General features: G+C 45.9%; 1 protein-coding gene across 3 annotated transcripts; it reads left to right on the top strand.

The window, feature by feature from the left end:
• Positions 1–3,154: 3,154 nt before the first annotated feature.
• On the top strand, positions 3,155–19,519 carry epc1a (enhancer of polycomb homolog 1 (Drosophila) a). Of its 3 annotated transcripts, none has more exons than XM_061805626.1 (15): positions 3,155–3,534; positions 4,143–6,015; positions 9,472–9,631; positions 10,143–10,288; positions 11,121–11,327; positions 11,758–11,906; positions 12,876–13,023; positions 13,600–13,758; positions 14,160–14,249; positions 14,385–14,533; positions 15,497–15,912; positions 17,203–17,438; positions 17,536–17,674; positions 17,958–18,348; positions 19,312–19,519. In XM_061805626.1, the coding sequence occupies exons 2-15, from the start codon at positions 5,863–5,865 to the stop codon at positions 19,382–19,384; spliced, it is 2,616 nt and encodes an 871-aa protein (XP_061661610.1). In that variant the 5' UTR covers positions 3,155–3,534; positions 4,143–5,862; the 3' UTR covers positions 19,385–19,519. The 3 variants fall into 3 exon arrangements, with proteins under 3 accessions (XP_061661610.1, XP_061661611.1, XP_061661612.1); XM_061805627.1 differs by having other exon boundaries at positions 3,157–3,534; positions 13,603–13,758; XM_061805628.1 differs by having other exon boundaries at positions 3,159–3,534; positions 4,143–4,249.
• The last annotated feature ends 1,495 nt before the right edge of the window (positions 19,520–21,014 follow it).

A 21,014-nucleotide genomic window follows, 5' to 3' on the forward strand; every position in this document is an offset into this window, starting at 1 on the left:
TATTTTGAAAAAGTGCAAAGGCCGACGCGCAAACAGCGACGATTGTCGAACCTTCGCTTGAATCCAAGTCTGCGCTCTTTCCTCCCCGACATCCGATTTTGTCTCCGAATTGAGATGTGACACTCGCGCGTCCTCCTTTGACACCAATTTCTATTTTCCCCCTCCACAAATTGGTGGATTATATGAATGATGATCCTCAAATATGCGCCCCGGGTGACCGACTGTACACTATTTTGTTGTGCACGTGGTTCGTTCGAAATTTGGCCCCCTGACGGTGTCCAAAATGCCATTTGATGCAGCATCAATAAGTCCTTTCATCCAAAAAGTATCTGTGCTCCCCCCGCTCGCTCGCTCTGCTGCTTTTTGTGTTGATCGCGTTCGTCCCACGGCGCAGGCTCGGCTACGCGTGCTAAATTGATTCCCGGCCGAGAAATGGAGGCCCCGGCCCCCGGCTCCGGGGCTGGAGTCAAAGAGGAGGGATTTAAAGGTCGCCGGTCGAGTGAGAGAGGCGGCCTGACGGGGTGGTTGGGGGGGAAGGCGCGGCGCTAGGAAAATCAAACCCGAGCGCTCATCCCTTAATCTCACTGCTTTGTGTCGACACTGCTGTGGAGATGCGAGCGAGTTTCGGGTATTTGCCTGTGCAAGGAAAACGCTCGCCGGACACTTTATTCGGTACCAAAACAACAACAGCCTTTATCTCCATCTTGTTCCACTGAAATGATCCCAAATGACGTGATTCCATTTCAGGCCGCCGTTGGGCTCCCTCTGATGTGCACGCTTTGTATAATAATGACATTCGGACACAAACATAGAAGAGTTTCACGCCTACTGTACGTGACTCAGTAAAGGGGAAGTCCACTCATTGAAAATAATGTACCAGATAGGTCATATCATTGGTACTGTAACTTTAAAATAAAGATTTTCATCAGATATCATTTAATGTTGTTTTTATCGGCAATTTTGAAGGTTCCCGGTCGCTAACATTTTGGCGAGTCACATGACCTCCGTGCGCGTGCTCAACCCGACGTTCGGTTACGTTCCTACACGGTGATTGTCGGCGCCGATTTCTCGGATTTTTGCTCATCTGGTGAAGAAATCGACGTATCGGTTGATCGGGAAGCTTTTGGAAAATTTTCCATGCCGGCAGAGCAATTTCATGCCCTTCCACTAGATGGCAGAAGATACAATTACCTGTTGCGTTCACACAAAAGAAGAAGAGTTCCACTAATCAGGCCCAGATTTTACTAACTAAATTCATCATCATTATTTCAACAGGGCCCAGCAATAAATGTTAGTGATAATTTTATGAGCTTTTTTTTTTTTTTATGTTCCTTGGCTCGATAAAGATTGGGAGTGATCCTCGCTGCTTGGGTGAAAGGCGCTCGAAACGGACAAGCGGGGATGACGGCCCCGGAGTCCTCTGCGGCTGGCTGTCGGCCTGATCGTTTTTGTTGTTGTAGGGCGAGACGCCGCGGTCGCCATGGGAACAGGCGGCCTCATCCGCATCCGGCGTGAGTCCTAAAACGAATCCTCCCGAAGACGAGTGCCGACGGGGAGCGCGCAAACCCAGCCGAGGTCGTCCCGTCGACCAACCGCCCTCAGACTAATTACAAGACCATAGTGTAACTTCTTTGTTATTATTATTAATATTTTTTTTTTTTTTTTTTTGCCATTCATGCTGCATCGTGCATTGCAATGCCAACGGCAGCCAAGCGAGGCTTGTGGTCTGCGTGGCTCTCCACTGACTCCAAGAGGACAAAACGGGACGTGCAGCGCATATTTAGATTGAATATCAATACATAAATGAAGAAAAAGAAAACAATTATAGTCTAATCATAATAATCAGGTGGATTACGCGCTGACATTGGCGAAAAGTAACCAAGTCACTTGTTTCTTCAGTTTCTTGCTCATTTGTAATGCCCGGTAAAGCTAAAGGTACATTTGTTTGGATAAATATAATGATGGCAACAAGGAAAAAAAATAATAAGAGCTCAAATCAATCCATTTTCCATCATTTTCTTGAAAGTAACCAAACATCACTGGAAAATCATTTCAATTTATGCGCGTCGAATGGGACGTGGATGGAATTAGCTAGATTTGGGTCACATCAGTTGGGCACTTGAGGTCATATTATTCTTTTTTTCTGCTACCAGGCATTCAAAATTAAACGTTCACTTTTTTATGTGGTATGAAATCAAAAGTATGAAACTAGTGCTGTGTTGCCATCTTGTGACATTTTGACGCCAAGGAGCAATTCAATTAAGGAGCTCCACTTGGACAGAAGTAGTGCTTTGCTGTCGTATCGCTGCAAATGAAATATGTTGAACTGAGCTGAGGAGTTCCGTTTAGATCACCAACTTAGTGCTTTCCTGCTATTTTTATGGAGTATTACAAACCTTTTGGGCTTTGGCATCAATTGTTCGCGTAGTTTCGCAAATTGCGGCAGCGGGTTGACTGTATTTGGACATTCCGCGATTTGTCAAAATATGCATGTTAGTTATTTGCAACTTTTTAACCGAGAAAGGTGTCACTTTTTAATCTAGATTGTAGATGTAGACGTATAGATTTTACCGTACTTTAGAGAACAATCTGACATTGACATTCATATTTGTGCAATGTGGAACATAATCTGCAACAGAAATGCAAAATATGTGCACAGCATGTTACCTGAGTTTGTGCTCTAGTTTACCCAAGACAAGATGCATGAATACATTTTTATTATAATAACAATTTTGTCGTCTAGTTACGAGAAGCATTTCTCCACTGTGTGACTAATGCAGTCTATCTTTTCTTGCCAGTGGGACTGACAGCAGGTGACAGTTCATCTCTGCCCTCGCAGTTATCTTTTTTTTATCATCTCAGCAGCTGCTAATCATTGCCGCCATTCATTTCATTTCAACTTTAATATTTCCAGATCAATGCAATCTTGAATCCATCCTTTGCAGAGTCACGAGATTTAAAACCCACGAAATTATAAGTGTAAAATAGATGTGACAACCAAAGTTTTGCCCATTTGCAACCAATTTTTTTATTTTTTTTCAAATGTTTTCTGGGTCAATTCGCAAATGAATTTATGAAGAAAATACAATCCAAAATGTCCTCAATGGCAGTGAACCAATGAGGTCTCGCGTGTGGCCTCTGCCTTCTCGCGATTGGTCGCCTCATCCGCCAATCACCGGTCTCCCTCTGATCATTTTTTTTTTTTTTTTATTTTGGAGGATGTTTGTCGAAGTAACCTCAGCTAGCCGCGGAAGTTTCCCCCGAGCCGGACAAAAGCCCTTTTCTCTTTCGCCAAGTCGTCGCCTGACACCCGAGCCTCGCTGTCAGCTACTCTCTACGTCGACATTTGAAGTGCGGTAAAATATCACGAGGATTTTTTTTTTTTCCCCTCTCTGTCTCTCTCTCCATCTTTCGAGGCAAGCAGAAAGGGAGCTAAGCAGTGTTAGCATTGTGCTAGCAGTATGTCAAGCACAAGAAGAGCTGTGGTCATCATCGTCCTCTTCCGTCACGGGGGCTTCTCTGCTCCAGGAGCTGGTAGGTTGACACACGTGCCCCCCTCCCCGTATGAGGCCGGGGAGAACCCAAGTTGTCCGACTCCGGCGCGGGGGGCAAGTTAGTTGCGAGTTGGTAAAGTGCAGCTGGTAATGGCGCAGGCGGCCTCGGGGCTAGCTAAACAGGCGGCTAGGCTAACGTTAGCTTGGTGACCCACAACCAGAATTTCCTCTTTCGTGACATTTCACCTCCTCTTTCTCAAGTAAATGTATGTATTATTGTGCTTTGCAGTAGAATTTATATATTTTTTAAAAATCGCATTTCAAAATGACGTGAACACAACATTAGTTGTCAGCAGGGTACCCTAGTGGGTTGCACGTTTGCCTCACAGTTCTGAGGTGCCGGGTTCGAATTCTGGTTCTGGCTTTTGTTTTTGTTTGTTTGCGTGTTGTTTCCTTTAAGAGAGCGGCTTCAGCAGTTCATTCAACATAAACAAGGCTAACCAAGCCTTGTTACATGAAGTGATGAAGCCTGCGCTCAGACGAGAGGCAAAACGTCTTCTAAGACAAACAGAACAGTCCAGTTTTCGGTCCAAATGTTTGCGTTTTTATTATTATTTTTCAAATCTCCGACGTCTCTCTCTCCCCCAGGATGGCTCGCACGCGGGAGAAGGATGAGTTTATGCCCAAACGGATGATTGCTTGTCCTCGCACTCTCGCATCGGGAGATCTTTTGGAATGTCCTCGAAGAATCTCAGGTTTTTTTTCAATTCTGTATATATTTTTTTCCCCCATCTCAGGTTAAATGCAATTTCATATTTTTCTCGCTCTCTTCTCATATTCTCCATCTGTAGGATTATTGCACACATTTAATCTTGAAGTGATCATATATATATATATATAAAGACTAGACTAAGCAATTGATATGCTTTTACATATATGATATGATATTTTAGCATACTTGTCGACACGTTCTGACAGATGTTGTCTTAATATGCTAACGTAGGAGCCAATTACAAGACGTTTCCTCAGGTTCCTCATAATATTTTAGTCCAGGTGCTTAAAATGAGCACTCTGGTTTATAACATGCTAGTTATTAGCATGGTATTTGTTTGATTATGTTTTGCCATATTCCAACCAGCAGTGTGCTCGTCAGACTTCATATGCCGGATGTCTGCTTCCATTGCGCACAAATAAAGCTTTTGCAAGGATAAGTAATTGATTTGGTGCGAAATTGAACACCATTAGAATGCGATGTCGTCCAAAATTACAAGTGGAAAAAAATGGTAGTCCAAGTCACGTGATTAAAATTAACATGGACACTAACATTAGTCGAAGAAAGATGAATAACATGTAAATAAATTGCCGTGTGGCAATCTTTGTAGTTCAGCAAATGTTATTTGTACAGTGTATTTTAAACATTTTTTTTTTAAATCTGAAAATGTTATTTCAACACCACCAACAGTTTGTGATCTGTTATTAAGCATCCTGTAATATTTGTTGCATTATTTGATATATTTTTTACCGATTGGTTAGTTGATTCAAATGTATCTATGTAATTAGTTTAATTGATTTTTAAATACAAATTGGGAAAAAATATTGGATAAAACAATCAATTGCAAGTGCATCACTATATTATATAATTACAAAAGTGGGGGTGTATTAATTTCATTGTTTTAACAACCAAGAAATCGTTACAAAAGCAGCCGAAAAGATTTCAAAATGGAAATTTGTGTGTACCATTTATGGGTTTTTCAGTCTTGGAATTTGCAATGCTGGAATGGAATGAAATCTCCAATATGATTGAATTCAACGTTGCACTGAGCGGATTACTGTGTTATTAAGCATGATGCATATCTTTACACGGCGCTATTGTGTTGTTTTAATTCCGCACCCTAGTTATATTTAAAATGCTAAATATATATATATATATATATGAATGAACGCCGCCTTGGCGGCGGTGGGGGTTCCGTCTACCCTCCTCCCTTCTCCCACGGACCCCTCGGTTGTGCGAAGCGCGCACGCGTGCCAAACTGCGTGGGAATGGTTGTTCGCTGCTCGGGATGGATGGAGTGGGTTGGGCCGAGCGGAGCCAGCCGAGCGCTACATGAGTTCCTAATGTCCGCCATGTTGGCCATGGCGCATTGAACCGGGGAGGGAGAGCGGAGCGCCACGGGAAACCACACCGACACAGAGCCACCGAGACGCGGGCCCGCCCGGCTCTGCTCGCGCTGCTACGCACCCGAGGCCGGCCCCGATCGAGCCGCGTGCTCCACCAGACCCTCCCGGAGCCACCCATGACGATTACGGGCACAATCGCTTGCCAATAGACTCGATTTATGCTGCATCTTGTAGTTTTAATATTAAAACAATGAGTAAATTGTCGTTTCGGGCACGGGCGCTGGATGCTAGTAAGCCCCTGCCCGTCTTCCGCTGCGAGGATTTACCGGACCTGCACGAATATGCTTCGATAAACCGAGCGGTGCCGCAGATGCCTACCGGGATGGAAAAGGAGGAGGAATCGGTATGTTTATTTCGTCCACGGCCCGGTTGGAGCCACGGCGGACGGGGTTTTTTTTTTTTTTTTTTAGCTCTCCCCCACCTAGCGGCAACGAGCCTACCGCTACGCTGCCTGCGCAGGCTCCTTCAAAATGGCCACCGCGTCGTGCTCTTCCCGAACGCACGACGACGGATTGTCGGCCGATTTCGCCGCGCAGTCGCCTCGCTCCGCTCCGTTCGCCGTCGGGGGGGACTTTAGCGTCGGACGCGCGGCCGGCCGGCCGCGTCGCGACGGCTCGTTCGGCCACAAAATGCGGGGGGACGCACAAAGAAGTCACGTGACGTGTGTCTCGTCCACCATTTTGTTGACTTTGTCCGGGCGAGCTCGTTCGCTAGGCCGCGGTGTACTTTGCGCGTTCCAAGGCCAGGGGGAGACGCTGAGCCCCGACCGGCTTTTTTGACAACCGGCCTCCGCGCTGCTGACAGCTCCCGAGGCGGCCATGTGGGCCCCTTCGCTCGGCCGAGCCGGCGCCGGTTCTGGCGAGATTGGACAGTTTTTGGAATCGGGAAGACGGCGCGTTTTCCACTGCAAACTCCAACATTCCCGTTAACTGGAGCTGGCCTGTATTAAAGTTGCATCTTTCTCATTGATTTACTTTGGGCTTTCGCAACTTAATCTTTTTGCTAATAGTAGCGCGTGACTTTATTTCCCACAGGTTGTGGGTGTTTGGGAAGCCACTGTTCACTTCAAGCTAAAGGTAGTTAGTAAAAGTGGCACAGATAACGTAAAAATTAAATGCATTTGTGCAATGTAAAATAATAACTTTACGTCAACATGTCACGGGCTTATATTTTATTAGCACACACCTCAATAAGGAATACTTATTTATGTATGCCATGTGAAATGTGTGTTGATGAAAATATAAGTGCACATTTTTGGGAGGTCTGCTGGTTGTATTTGTAAGTTCAGTTATAAAACATGACCACCCTATTATACATGATTTCATGTAATTATGACCCTGTTTCTCATTGTTACATGCTTACGCAATGAGTAAATCTAAAATGTCTGGGCTTTTTAAATTCCAAGTACAAGTACGGTAATTGGTATTGTCTGTTCTGTGAGGCTAGACGTACGCCGCGAAAGTCATCGGTCGCCGTTCTGATAGTTTTACCCGTAAATTATTAACAACTAGTAATGTGGCAAATTTATAATTCTAATCCCTTCTGGTCACAGTAATACATGGTCCCTATGCATACTTCATGACTACATGGACGAATGAGCAGCATTAAGCTTTTTTCTTTTTTTTTTTTTTTTTAAATATGCAACAGCATGTAACCACTGAACTCCATATTTTTGCATTTAAATAAGCGCCAATTATTATTTATTTATTTATTTTGGGGGGGGGTCTGGATTTTTTTTTTTTTTTTTAAACGTATTTGTCTCGGTTGTATTAGATGCTTGTCCCCCCCCCCCCCCCACCACCATCCTCGCCGCACTGCCGTGCTCCGGTCCCAGAACTCATCAGCAGGAGAGCCCATCTGCGATGCTGAGCGCCAGACACAAACGTCAGGAAAACAGACAGGGCCCGCCAAGTCAGCAGAAATCCAGCCCCCCGTCCCGTCCCCCCACCCACCACCTCCAGCGGCATTACATAACCGAGTGACAAAAGAGATAAAGAGGACCGTTTTACTACAGGCGGCGTGGCTTAGCTCCATGACCTACATCCTGTGCAGGGTCAGTGGAACGCAGGAGTGGACTTGACTGACCACGTTGGCCGGAGAACAACAAGCACTGATCTGAGTACACGCGTGTCAACGCAATTATTAATTGTAGCACACGCTGCACTCAAGTCGTGCATGTTCAGCAATATGCACGCAGTCAATCACAGGTAGTTCACGTTCGCCATAACGTTGAGGGAATGTTCCAGTGGGTCGATCCAACCTTGACGCTTCGACTCACGTAGCAGCTTGGCTGGCGCAGTCGTAAATGACTGCTGAAAACACCTGCTGAAGGCCACACTTTGGTTGCCCGGGCAACCCTTAGTTTCTCCATCGCAGGCATTTTCTTTTGCTTTTGGATCGTTTAATTGGAGGAACGTGCGGTGCTATGAAAAAGACTTTTTTTTTTTTTTTTTTTTTTTTTTGCTCTCTGTTGGACTGCTTTAAACAGTCATTCAGCCCTGACAGAAAGAGAAGCCGCATATTTCCTTTGCAGATTCTACATTTGCTTTCTTCTGCGGTGGATTCATGATTATTCGATTGACGCGCATTTATTATTAACACATTTTGCCATGAGTCTATTTGTGAGCTCCAGTTTTGTCCTGCTTCGTTTATTTGCGTGTGGTTAGAATGAACAACACAAAGCAAAGCTTGTCCCCAACAAATATTAGCAAATGTTTTCCTGAAGAGGTTGAGCAACGCACTGCTTTCGTTGGGTTTGTTGGAATTTATGAAAAAATGTCTGGTGGGATGAGTGCTGTAGCCATCTTAGGAGTTAGTAGTAACAAATACATGCGTGGTTTTTGTTGTTGTTTTTTTTTTGCTGATGGAATTATTCGATTAGTTGTTTGAGCCACGTGTGGAATACATACTTTTTGTGCAATTTGTTTTGACAGTATTGCAAGTTTTACTATGTGAAAAGATTGGAAAGAAAATGATCCTTCCACACAAAGACGCTAGCTGACCGTTTTGGCGAGTAGCAGCGTTCACCTGTCAACGCGTCTCAGATGGAAGCGGTCGTTCGGCGCGATCCCGTGACGCCAATTTGTCCCGCATTTTTGTGCCCCGCCAAACCGAGCCATTTGCCGTCAAAGCTAGCCAAGAAAAGGTGGCTGTGAGAAAGTTTTGTCGCATGTCAAACCGAGTGCCATCCCTGCTAAAATCGTGAGAACGAGCCTCGACAGCGTAGGCAATCTGTTGTGTCCTGTTCAGAATTTGCCAAGGAGAGAAGCTTCAATTTAACCAATTTTAATGTTTCGGTGGGGGTTATCACAGTGGCTGCTTGTTAGACATCTGTTTGGTTCATGTAAAGTGTTTATCCTAGAGCCAAGATGACTCATTTTGTCAAAAGCTGCCGCTTTCCTTTGCAGTCATCTGCTGGAACGCATTGTTTGTCAGTGTTTTTATGGGGGGAAAAAAATTCCTGCAAGAATTTGCATCATACCCTTGTCAGTTCTGAAGCACTTAAGTTGTTTTCGCGAGTTACATTCCGGGGTACGTGAACCTTTAAATCAGTGAATTGAAAATCCCTCCCTCCATCCCTCCCGCACCAAAGCCAAAACAAGCCAACTGCAGTTTTTTGCTGACTTGATCGGTCTTTGAAGCACAATTTTAATCAATCTTACATCTGGTTTAGAAGAGATTCTCGGCTCGGTGTGATAAGTCGAGTAGTTGAGTAAACCAAAACGCCGCATGTGATGTAACGATTGCAACCGGTTGCCGCCGCGTTGTAACGGCTGTTTTGTTTCTTGTCGCCGCACAGGAGCATCACCTCCAGCGAGCCATTTCGGCGCAGCAGGTCTACGGCGAGAAGAGGGACAACATGGTCATCCCCGTGCCCGAGGCCGAACGCAACATCACGCACTACGAGTCCCTCTACCCCGGGGAGTTCAAAATGCCAAAGCAGCTTATTCACATACAGCGTGAGTCGCCGTCGTCATGCTCTTCGTCACTCGCCTGTGTGTGCGTTGGTGCAGCAGCGCTTACACCCGACCACAAAGTTCAAACAAAAGCGCAGGATTTTTGGGACCAATCAGCGAGTTTAGAAAAAGCAAAGAGTCTGTATAATAGAACCGTTCATTTACTGTATGTAATTGTGTACTTAATTACTCCAGTTTTACGTCACAAGACGTGCGTCAAGGCTAAAAATAAACTCGCTTTTGCATGAAAGTATACTGAACACGATGGTGACGCAGAGTAAATGTCGGCTGGAGCTGATCAATGGCCAGCTAATTATGAAGCCGATCGGCATAAAATTCTCATTATCGGCCGATGCCGATCTCGCCACATGAAATCGGCGCAAAGTCTAGCGTTTTGTAATGCTAAGTGGCCAGCACAGACTTTTTTTTTTCTGGATTGAATGAAACCGAATGACAGAATCACGTGAAAGTCTTTATTCCACCGCTAATCATCTCTCCTCTCGCCCCGCCGCAGCTTTCGGTTTGGATACGGAGCAGCCGGACTACGACCTCGATTCAGGGGACGAGACTTTTGTGAATAAGCTAAAGAAGAAAATGGAAATCACTGCGCTGCAGTTTGAAGAAATGATTGACCGACTGGAGAAAGGCAGCGGGCAACAGGTAAACGCCGTCCGTGCCTTTGAGCGCACTGATTTGCAGACTCCAACTTGGGTTCGTGTGGAGTCATCTTTACAGTCAACACTCGCTATTGATGGAAGGTTAGGAACCAAACCAAAGTGATGGATGCCTCCTCTCAGTAGAAATGTTTGTAGTTGATTATATTAATAATTGAAACCCCACATATACCCTGAAATATATCCCAGAACGCTTCATGTCATTTTACTTGACCCGTAAAAATAAGTCCCTTCCAAATGTGCTTTTGAAAGAAGTGTTGGAAATGCAAAGGTGCAGATGGGTTACTATAAATATTACCATCTAATCAAGTTTTTGACTTGCATAATTCTCACATTTAAAAACAAAATACTCCACGATATAGAGACCACGGCCTGCCCTAAATTCTGCAAATGTGCAATTAATTGATGCGTCCAAAAGTTGTATAATCGCCCATAACTGGCCTGTTGAAATGAACCTCCTCCTCTCGCTTAAACATAGTTCCAAGCGTAGCACCAAGGTGGCAATAAAGCAATGCTTTCATATTAGACGCGGTTTTGGGCTGAGTACAAAAATGTGGAACAATAAATAGATGGGTATCACAATTTGTGAATTGATAAATTGTAATTGTAAAAAGCTACAATTGTGCGTGTGGGGAACTCACGGTCGAGCTGCCCAATCCCCACTAAGACTCGTCATAACCAGCAGGACGTTTGGGCCGCATCTTGAGGCACTAGAAACAAAAAAAAAAAGAAAATTTTCACATCGTTGAATCGCGTATTGGTTCGGTGTATTTCCGAACGGTGGCGATCGCGCTGACGTGGCCGCACTTCTTTTGCAGTTTGTCAGTCTCCAGGAGGCCAAGCTGCTGCTGAAGGAAGACGACGAGCTGATCAAAGAAGTGTTTGACTACTGGAGCCGCAAGAGGAAGGTGTGCAAGTTTGGCACCTTCGTCTCCAACGTCAAGCAGGAGAAGAGGGACGGCTCCAGCACCAGCGACCCCTACGTGGCCTTTCGCAGACGCACGGAGAAGATGCAGACCAGGAAGGTCGGTTGCGCCGCCACCGGAGTGCACTTGTTTTATGAACAGAGAGGCGCGAGTTCACAGAAGCAAGTCGGAAGGAAGCCCGTCACACAACCTGATTGTTTGTTTTGCAAAAACATTGATTTGTTGTTCAAAACTTTTTTCTTCAGAAGTATGTGTAAATATTTTCCTTAGGTTGCCTTGGTTACAAGGCTACACGAGAAAAAAGACCATCATTACTTTTTGACAAGTACGTTTTGACAAAAGTTGTTTTACCCCAGAGGAAGCATTTACTTTCACAACTGTCAAGAAATTTTAAAGTGTTTTTGTGGAAGGTGATGGAAGCGGATGTGCGCGGAAGGCTTCCAATTTTATGTTGAGGTCATCTCGCCCCAGACAGCCCGAATGATGTGTTATTTGTGACGCACTTAAGTGTTACCTTTCCTGTTTTCAGAACCGTAAGAACGACGAGGCATCTTACGAGAAGATGCTGAAGCTCCGCAGGGACCTCAGCCGTGCCGTCACCATCCTGGAGATGATCAAGAGGAGGGAAAAGAGCAAGAGGGAAATGCTCCACCTCACGCTGGAAATTGTGGAGAAGCGGTGAGAAAGACGGTTCAATATTCATTTGCATGTCGTGGAAGGATTCAGGTCGTATTTTCAAAGGAGCTCAGTGACGTCTCAGTGGCTCTGAGAGTCTTTAAGATGCTAAACTTCTACCTTTGTTTTTTTTTTTTGTTTTTGGTTTTCCACCCCCCCCCCCCCCCCTCACCTTGACGTACTTCCTTGTCCCCCAAAGTGGGGTCTTTGTTATACATGCCAGCATGAAGTCCAAATGGAATCAAGTTCCGGTGCAACTCGCTATCAGCATGAGCGTAAATTGGAGCCCTCTCCTTGAAGTGCCTTTGATTTGTAGTGACGTTTCAATTTCCTCTCGTTATCCCTGCCTCGGCTCCGGCTGCGCGCGGTGGCCGGTTTTCACTCCCTCTGTTGACGCCGCTTCTGCCGTCCGTGGCGCCGCCTTATGCCGACGTAGAGGAGCGCGGAGTCTGTCGCAAAGTGCGTCTCGGCAGTGTCGCGACGCTGCTTGAGATCCGACAACCTCCACTGGCGTTTGATGGATGAGAAGTTGTCGTCGTCGACCTCGACATTTTGTTCTGATGCTCGTCAAAAACGGCACTTTAGACAAAAACTGTGATTTGTGCCCAGAAAACCGTCGCGCGTTTAGCACTTGAATGTCTGCAAATAGAAATAGTTGACCCGTTGGGTCGGAAAGTCTTTGCAAAGTGACGTACACGTGCGTTTCCAGTAGGGGTTTTTTTTTTTTGGTAAATCATCTATCCATCTATAAGTCTATTTTTTAAGGTTAATGTAAGATGACTATTAAATGATAATGTTTTGGAATAAGGATTTGTGGTATATTTTTGTGTGGGTTGGTCTGTTCCTGTTGTTTTTCACAATATGCGACAGAGGTCTACAAGGGTAGACTGTGCAGTCATTTATTTGACAACAGTCGTAATAATCCTTGGAATCGATGTTTTTGATTTCCCCCCCCCCCCCCCCCCCAAACAGAAACACTATGCCCGACTTTGGCAGCGAGGTGATGGCAGAAGCGCTTGCCCAGCAGGCTCTGGTGAAGCCCATCTACACCATCCCCATCATTCCCAGTGCCAACCAATACCGACACCAGGACCACTTGGACATGAAGGACTACAAGAAGGTAAAATAAACAAACGCACACCGTCGCAAACGGCCCGTGAACGGAGAGTTTGTCGTCGTTAGCTGCGCACGCCAAATATTTCATCTGGAACTTGGATTCCGTCGGTTTTGGCACCCCCGTTATGCCGCTTTGTAGTTGCTCTCATGTCATCCGCCGTCATAATGACTTAATTCGCCCTCGTGACCGTCGGCCCGCCTCCCCGTCTACCATGGGCCTCTCCCACTTCTCAGTTTCGGCTCCCCCATCCCCAGCCATCGTTGATTGGCTTCTGCACCATCGCCTCCTCCAGTTTTCTTTTGTTTCCTGCGTCTTACCAGCTGAAAAGGATCTCACTAATCCATGCCTGAGTGTTTTCGGAGGGTGAGCAGCAGTACGGGGGCTTTATGGCGGGGGGGGGGGGGGGGGGCATCTGGCTCGGCAGCGGCATCTGGCACGTGTTGCCATCTGCATATCAATGCCTCTTTTCCCCACTTTGTGCAGAGAGGACACCTCCATCTTGTGATGCAGAATAAACACTCCATTTCCCCCTCTCATCTTTTTTTTTTTTTTCTCTCTCTTCATCTCTACCGTCCCCAGCAGGAGAAGACGGAGGTAGTGCGAACCAAAAGGAAATATGAAAAGAAGCCCAAGATCCCCCCTCTGTTTGCACCCCATCACACGGGACCCTCTGTGTTCAATCTCAAGGACCTCAACCAGTACGACTTTCCCAGCTCTGAAGATGAAGCCTTCACACAGGTAAACCACGTCAAAGAAGAAGAAGAAAAAAAGAGAGCAGAATCCTGCTTCTCCGGGGGGGGTCGGTGTTGGGTTGGACTTGCAAATATTGAAAATCTGCAGATAACTGATGCTCATCATAATGTTTTTTTTTTGTTTGTTTTTGTTATTGTGATAATTCTTGAATAAGGGAGGATAAACTTCCAAACATTTTTGAGTGGCTTTAGAAAGTTCCTTCGCTTTGTAGAAGACTGAATGAACCTCGAGTACAAAAATGTGAGTTTTTGTTTGTCGAAGAACGTCAATTGTTTCTGAAAGTGCACACTGGGTTTGCAGAATGCTCGTCTCTAGTGTTTTACGTCGTCAGTCGTGATCAACCGCTGAGTTCCTTGTTTACGCACGGGTTTTTATCCATTGTACAGATTCATTCGGGTTCTTCAGAGGCAGAAGAGGAAAACGACCCAGATGGCTGCTACGCATTCAGGAGGAAGGCCGGCTGTCATTACTACGCTGTGAGTGCTTTCTCTCTTTCCTGCGCTTCTATTTTAATACGCACCTATTAGTCTGGAGCACTCTGCGACGGTGAACCTGTATTTTTTATTATTATTATTATTTTTTTTTTTAAACGTTTTCTTCTATCCCCGCAGGCAAATCCCGGGCAGACTGGCAGCTGGCCGTGGGTGAGCCCGCTGGAGGGCGGTCTCGGTCACCCGCGCTTTCGCTACTGTCTGACCTCCCTGAACGCGCCGCGTCGCTGCATCGGCCTGGCTCGACGGCGCGTGGGCCGAGGAGGCAGGTGAGCGGAGAGCACGGGTTAACGCGAAGATTTGGGAGTTTTTGCCTGGCTCAAATGAAGGCGAAGGTGCGACCATTCTGGACACTGGCACACGTGTTAGCTCACTTCAGGATCTTCTCAGGTGTGTGTTTGAAGGAAAAGCTCCTCTTTGACGCTAAATGAGAAGGGAGGTGATGCAGCTGCTCAGGTTGTCGAACAGCACGCTGACTCCTCACCAGCCGGCCTTTTGGCAGATATGATCATCAAGCTGCTTGCGAAAATGTTGAACACATTCCTGCTTGGCTCTCACTAGCCGCTGCGGGCCTTGGCCCAAGGTGCCAGTTTACAACGTCGTGTCCTGCAGTTTTGTCTCATGCCGCCCCGTAATTACGCACACGAGAAGCACTGTTGTCTTTGGAACGGCTGTCGGCTCCAGTCCATTTCACACGCGCGTGTGTGTGTGTGTGTGTGTTCGCTCAAGGGCAAACATGTCATTATGGAGGAGAAAGGCAACATTCACACTTGCCCACTTTGTCTTCCAAATTGTCATGTTCGGATCACATTCTTTGTCGGGTTGTACGCGCTTGCAGATTTTTAGGCATAACCATTTTTTTTTTTTTTAAACGTGACATGAAAAATGAATTACAGAAACGCATAGAAGTGGGCATCCTAGGAAATGGTGATGGATAAAACACCTGTTGTGGAATTTTGCTGAAAAACTGGCGGTTTTTTTTCTGAAAGCAAAACACGCTAGACTGCTGATTAGTAAAGAGTAGAAAAAGCTTGAATTTTTTTCCCCCCCATTTGAAAGAAGTCTACTTTCTTGTGGTAGGTTTGCTGTTCATGTTGTCAAAGAACACGATTCTGTGGGTCTCGAAGATCAGGCGAAAAACTGAAACGGCAGACAATATGGACAATTGATTTGAAAGCGGCCGCCAGTGACGGAAGTTTAGCGCATAATCTTGCGTCTTTGCTTGTTTTCAGGTTCTTGTTGGATCGAGCGCACGCCGACCTCGATTGCGTCAGTCAGTATCTGGACTCGGACCGGCAGCCCGAACCCCTCTCATCGCCACTTCCGAACTCTCCGCTCCGCAACTCCAGTACCTCAGAAAACGATACCTCGGACCCTGCCGGCTCTTCCCGCCCTCTGGGCCCCGCGGCCTCGTTGTCGTCGTCATCCGGCGTGACCGTGGACCTCAGCCGGATTCTTTTGAACATTAAATCGTGCCGCTGGAGGCATTTTCGACCACGGACGCTATCCCAGCATGCTTCGGGTGCGGGGGACTTGTCGCTTAAAGGATTTGGGGATTTTAGTCGGACCGTGTCGGGACTAACTCGGACCCTCTCCGGAGGATCCTTCTCACAGAACCGCGCCGGCGTCCCAGCTGCTCCTGTCAAAAGTGAGTGTGTCAATTATTTTATCTTTAATTATGCTTTCAGGCTTACTCATCTACCAGGCTTTGCCCAAATTGCGTCAAACGCGAGTTTGCGCATTGCCGTCGACTTAAATGTAATCACGTCAAGTTCGATATCTGCTGGAAATATTTAAGCTTGTGTGTGTGAGATTGATTAGTTTTGTAGGTTTAAACATTGTTGAGGCTCAACCTCAAAGATGAATGCGGCTGCTCTGTGAATGGAAGCTTGACCCCTTTTAGTTCAACTTGGAGCCGCTCCTGTGAGAGCAGGGTTTTCTCCAAGGTGTTTTATCGCGTGGTCTCCTCACATTTAGCGTTTTGAAGTGATGTCCGTCAAACGGGGACCCTGCACCGAAATACATGGGCACGGGTGTGCTGCCCTTAAAAGCAACACAACGACCTACTCCAGCCGACTTGAAATTAGGTCCACTAAAAAGCTAGACCACGTCGTGTTTCCGTTCGGTTTGGGCTTCTAAAACAATTCAAATTCACAACCCTAACCCTCTCCAGGCTAAAAATTGTGACTTATTTTGTATCTTTTGAAGTATATGTGCTGAAGCACCATTGCAGCTGTCGTCAGAATATTATGTTGTTCTTCATTTTGCTGTGGTTTGAATCTGACATTTATGATTCTGTTCATTTTCGGGCAGACCACCCACTTGTGAGGAAGCCTTAGTCATTCCCAATTTCAACTTGTACCTTTTTGTCTCTGGTAAAGTGCAACCACAATTGCATGTTTTAATTAGTTATTAACTTGATAGAATGATACAATGTGGGTAAAACGTCAGTAAGAGGTTTTATTCCAGACAGCAACACTTTAAATGTTTTTTTTTTTTTTTTTGTTTTTTTTTTGTTTTCTTGTTGATGAAATCATTGATTTTGTACAATTTCATGTAATAGTCTTAAGTTTTTGAAAGAGGCGTTTCGTGGCTTACTGGACTCCCGTGGAACAAAATGAATGATGCAAGTTTTATTTTAAGGATTGGAGGTACTTTGCTCAGCGTGAAGAATTTACATCCCTTGACTAACTCTTAAAAAAAAGAAAAAAAACTGTACTATGAGCAAGCAATATTATTTAGAACAAATAAAGAGGTTGGAATTTGGTCACAAACGAGCTGAAAGTCGAGAAAAGCCTGAGGGTAGAAACTTGATGCTGAAATGAGTGTTTTCCAAGTTTTGGCTGTTCCCGTAGTTTTTGTTCTCGCATCAGGTTAATAGAAAAGGAAGGCCCAGCTCCCCTGGTTTTGACCGCTGTTGTCTTTGGGTTTGACTCAGTGCTCACGGTGGAGCAGTACCAGCAGCATCAAGAGCAGCTGGCCGTCATGCTGGAGCAGAGCCAACAGCAGCAGCAGCAACAGCAAGAAGACAAACAGCAACAGCAACAGCAGCAACAACAACAACAACAACAGCAGCAGCAGCAGCAGCAACGGCGGCAAAAGGAGCAGCGGCAGCGTCAACAAATCCAGCACGCCAACAACTCCCTCAGCGTGACCAGCCCGCTCATCAGTCAGGTGTTTACACGCTCGCCATCACGCAGCCGTTGTAAACGCATCTGCGCTACAAAGTTCACGTCACGCCTGCCTCACCAAACTGCACGGGTCCATTCAGGTTCTGGTTTCCAAGACCTTGGACCAGGCCAGCGCCCAGTTTGCAGCCTCGGCCCTCGTCACCGCCGACCAGCTGCTGGCCTTCAAGTCCAAAGACGAGCCGGTGCTGGCCAGCGGGGTCAACGGCGTCCTGGGAGCAGGTCTGTGGCGTCCGTTATGATTCATTTTAATTCATTTGATTTTCATGTTAAAGTCACAAATACTGGAATGAGAAGGAACAAACTTCTTGTAAGCATTTTTGAGGTTATTTCTTTCTCCCTCCTAAAAAAGGAAAGATATATTGAAAATAAATTTGAATCCAAAACTCCGATTGTATGAATTCACAGGGGGCGGGGGGGCAAAACTCACAAGTATTATCGTGTGAGCCCAATTTCGTGTAGTTGAACACGTTTTTCATTTGTTTTTTTTTTTTTTTGTCGTCAGGCGTGTTGAAAGGTCTGCACCTGTCCAGCACGGCCACAGCGCTCCACCCCGGCCACCAGCCGGCCGTCCCCGCCTTCCCGCAGCCCTCGCCGCATCCGGCCGCCCCCCCGCCCGCCACCAAGGCCGTCCCCGTGTCCCTGGCGGCCGCCCCCGGGAACCACGCGGCGCTGGGCCTGCTGGGTTGCGGCCCGGCCGGCGCCGCCCCCGCCGCCGCTCAGGTGCTCATCGGGAACAACATCTGTCTCAGCGTCCCGTCGGCCGCCAACCTGGCGGGGCGCCACCTGCCCCGCGCCCTGGCCGGCGTGCCGCCCTCTGCCTTAAAACTGTCCGCCGCCAACAACCTGCAGAAGCCCAAAGTCTCTGCCACGCCGTCCTTGGACATCAACTCCAGGTGAGGCCGCCGCAGGCAAACGGGAAGCAAAACCAAATTTGCGGCGATGTGCTTGTGAATGTTCTCGTTCTTTCTGGTCCTTTCCTTCGCAACCGGGCAACACCTGCCTGATCTCGTCGGCTGAAAAATCTTGAAACGACTTCTAAAATAACTCAGAACTGTCCAGCTACATCCGATTTAAGCCCTGAGAAGGGGGCGGGGACTGCTTAATTCTATATACATTTTTAGATGTATATTGAACCCCGTTCATCAACACTGACCCAAAATGAGCGATATAAAAACACGTCTTTTCTTTTCTGCGTGGAGAAATGTGAGATGTTATTGTAAAACATCATTTTGAGGAAATGAAAGTATCAAATCTGAAAGGAGAACTTGGCTTACTCGTTTTAAAAACAAAATCAAAACCGAGAAGAGAGCCGGTGCCTGCAATTCTGTAATATGGAACCAAGAAATGAAGCGTTGACATAAATTGAAAATTTATGAATTGAATCGTTGGGAAAAGAAATGGCAGCCCCTTCCGGTCGTCAGTTAACGAGGCACTCCAGTTTTCCCGGTTGAGCTGAATCATGGCCTCCTAATTCCCGATCGAATTCAAGACCCGCGCACGGTGAACAAATTAAATCGGCAGCGGTCTCCGAAACCGAATCAGAGATTGAACGCAGCAACGGGCATCCGAAGCGTGATCTCATCCCGGCCCGCTGAAATTGAGCCGAAAAAAAAAAAAAAAAAAAAAAAGGACATTGAAGACGCAACCTCGTAAATACGTGGATTGAAACATCGGGAAGGTTGAACGTTTGTTTTTGTTTTTTTTTTTTTTAATATGTTGGAGATTCAAGACTTTTGTGTCGCAAGATGATTTCCTGGTGACAATTAACTAAATGTTGTTGTTTTTTTTTAATTCTTATTTAACGATTAATTATTGTAAAATGTCTCCTTGTCTTTTTTTTTTTCCACTTTGAACAGGGAGAAGCGCGAAGAGGACAAATCATCGCTGAACAGTATAGCGGACAACACCGTGGCCATGGAAGTGACGTAGTGGCGCGGGGGGGGGGTGCCGGATCTTCGGACTTTTTCCCGGTGCTGTGCACCGAAGCGTCTTGGGGGGGGGCATTGCGATGTCGCCGCCGCCGTCGTCGTGTTGTTTTGTTTTTTTTTTTTTTGTGTTTTGTTTTTTTTTCTCGCTCTCTTTTGTTCCGGTTAAGAGACGTGCGTGGCGTAGATTGTGCATACGTGTACAGTAAGGACTTATTTGTACATACCACTTGAATACACGACTGTCCGTTTGTGATGTTTTGCACTTGGAGCGAAAAAGACGAAGAAAAAAAGGAGAAATCTGTGGCGTGCGTGCGTGACCGAGTTGTTGTATAGAGACGATTTATCACGTGCATGGTGCGAGCTGCTGCTTTTGATCTATTTATTGTGCCGTGTTTACACTTTTTTGTTTTTTGTTTTTTTTTTTTTTTTTATATATATATATATATTTGGAATTCTTATTATTTGTACACTGTACCTTTCGTTTGCTTCCTGTGCTCTTCTTGTACGTGTCGGCCGGCCACAGACTCGGACTCCCGGTCGTCGTTTCTTAACGTCGTCGACGCGAACGTGTTGTGGGGGGAGGGGGGGAGGGGGGGGGGGAGATGGCGGGCGGCGTTGACGTATTCAAACAGGGATGATGAAGTGTCTCTTCCCAAGAAGCCTTTGCCGCTTCGTTTTAAAGCACTATTTTTGTGACGTTTCGTTTTCCCTTGATGGCAATTTTTATTTTTCATTTTTTTTTTTTTTTTGATAACGACAATGCTGCTTTTTGTATTTTGGGTTTGAAGGGGATCGTCCTTCGTTATTTCATGCAACAAAGCCCCCAGTTTTTTTTTTTCCCCTCCCCAATCTCCAGATAATTTTTCTTTTTTTTTTTTTTTGTATCAAGAGTTATTTTTGTAATTTGTGTTCTTGTGGTAAACTTCGATTGTAAGCTTTTAAACGTCACAGTTTGGTTCATTCATTGCATAGATGACGAAAAGGGAGGCGAGTGTTTCATCATTCCAGTTTAAGAGAGGAGGGGGGGGGGGGACAAAATAGGGGATGATGTCCCCGTCCCCCCCCCCCACACACACACACACCTTTTTTTTTTTTCCTCTTTCATTGGGAAACAAAAAAAAGAATCTGTCCAGACGGCTGCGAGGCCATCAGAACCACAAGTATTTTTGGGTGCCTTCCTTTGGGGAATCAAATGTCCTCTCTTCTATGAAGAGTCCGGCACAAAGGCAGCGTTACTTAGTAGTGCTCGTGCGCTTTGTGGGGCGGGGCGGGGCGGGTGGGGGTCGGGGGGCAATCTTGAACGCCAGCTCGGCTGGCGCGATGTATTCTTGCGTTTTACTTGTCCCACCTGGAAGCTGAAAAGATGTATGGAGATTAAAAAAAAAAAAAAAAAAAGTCAAGAAAATGTGACAACTCTCTTTAAAAAAAAAAAAAAAAAAACAAAAGAAAAGGAAAATCAAAAAAAGACAATAAAGCCCAGGGCATTAAATGTGAATTTTAATGACTCTGCTCTTTATTTTTTCTTTTTTTTGTGGTTCTCTCATTTTGGCCCATATTGTCATTTATTCCTTCGTCTATTTTTTGTTCCAGATTTTTTTTTTTTTTTTTTCCAGGTTTGAATGTTTTTAACA

This window comes from Syngnathoides biaculeatus, chromosome 19, assembly GCF_019802595.1.
Source record: "Syngnathoides biaculeatus isolate LvHL_M chromosome 19, ASM1980259v1, whole genome shotgun sequence".
NCBI classification, from domain to species: domain Eukaryota; kingdom Metazoa; phylum Chordata; class Actinopteri; order Syngnathiformes; family Syngnathidae; genus Syngnathoides; species Syngnathoides biaculeatus.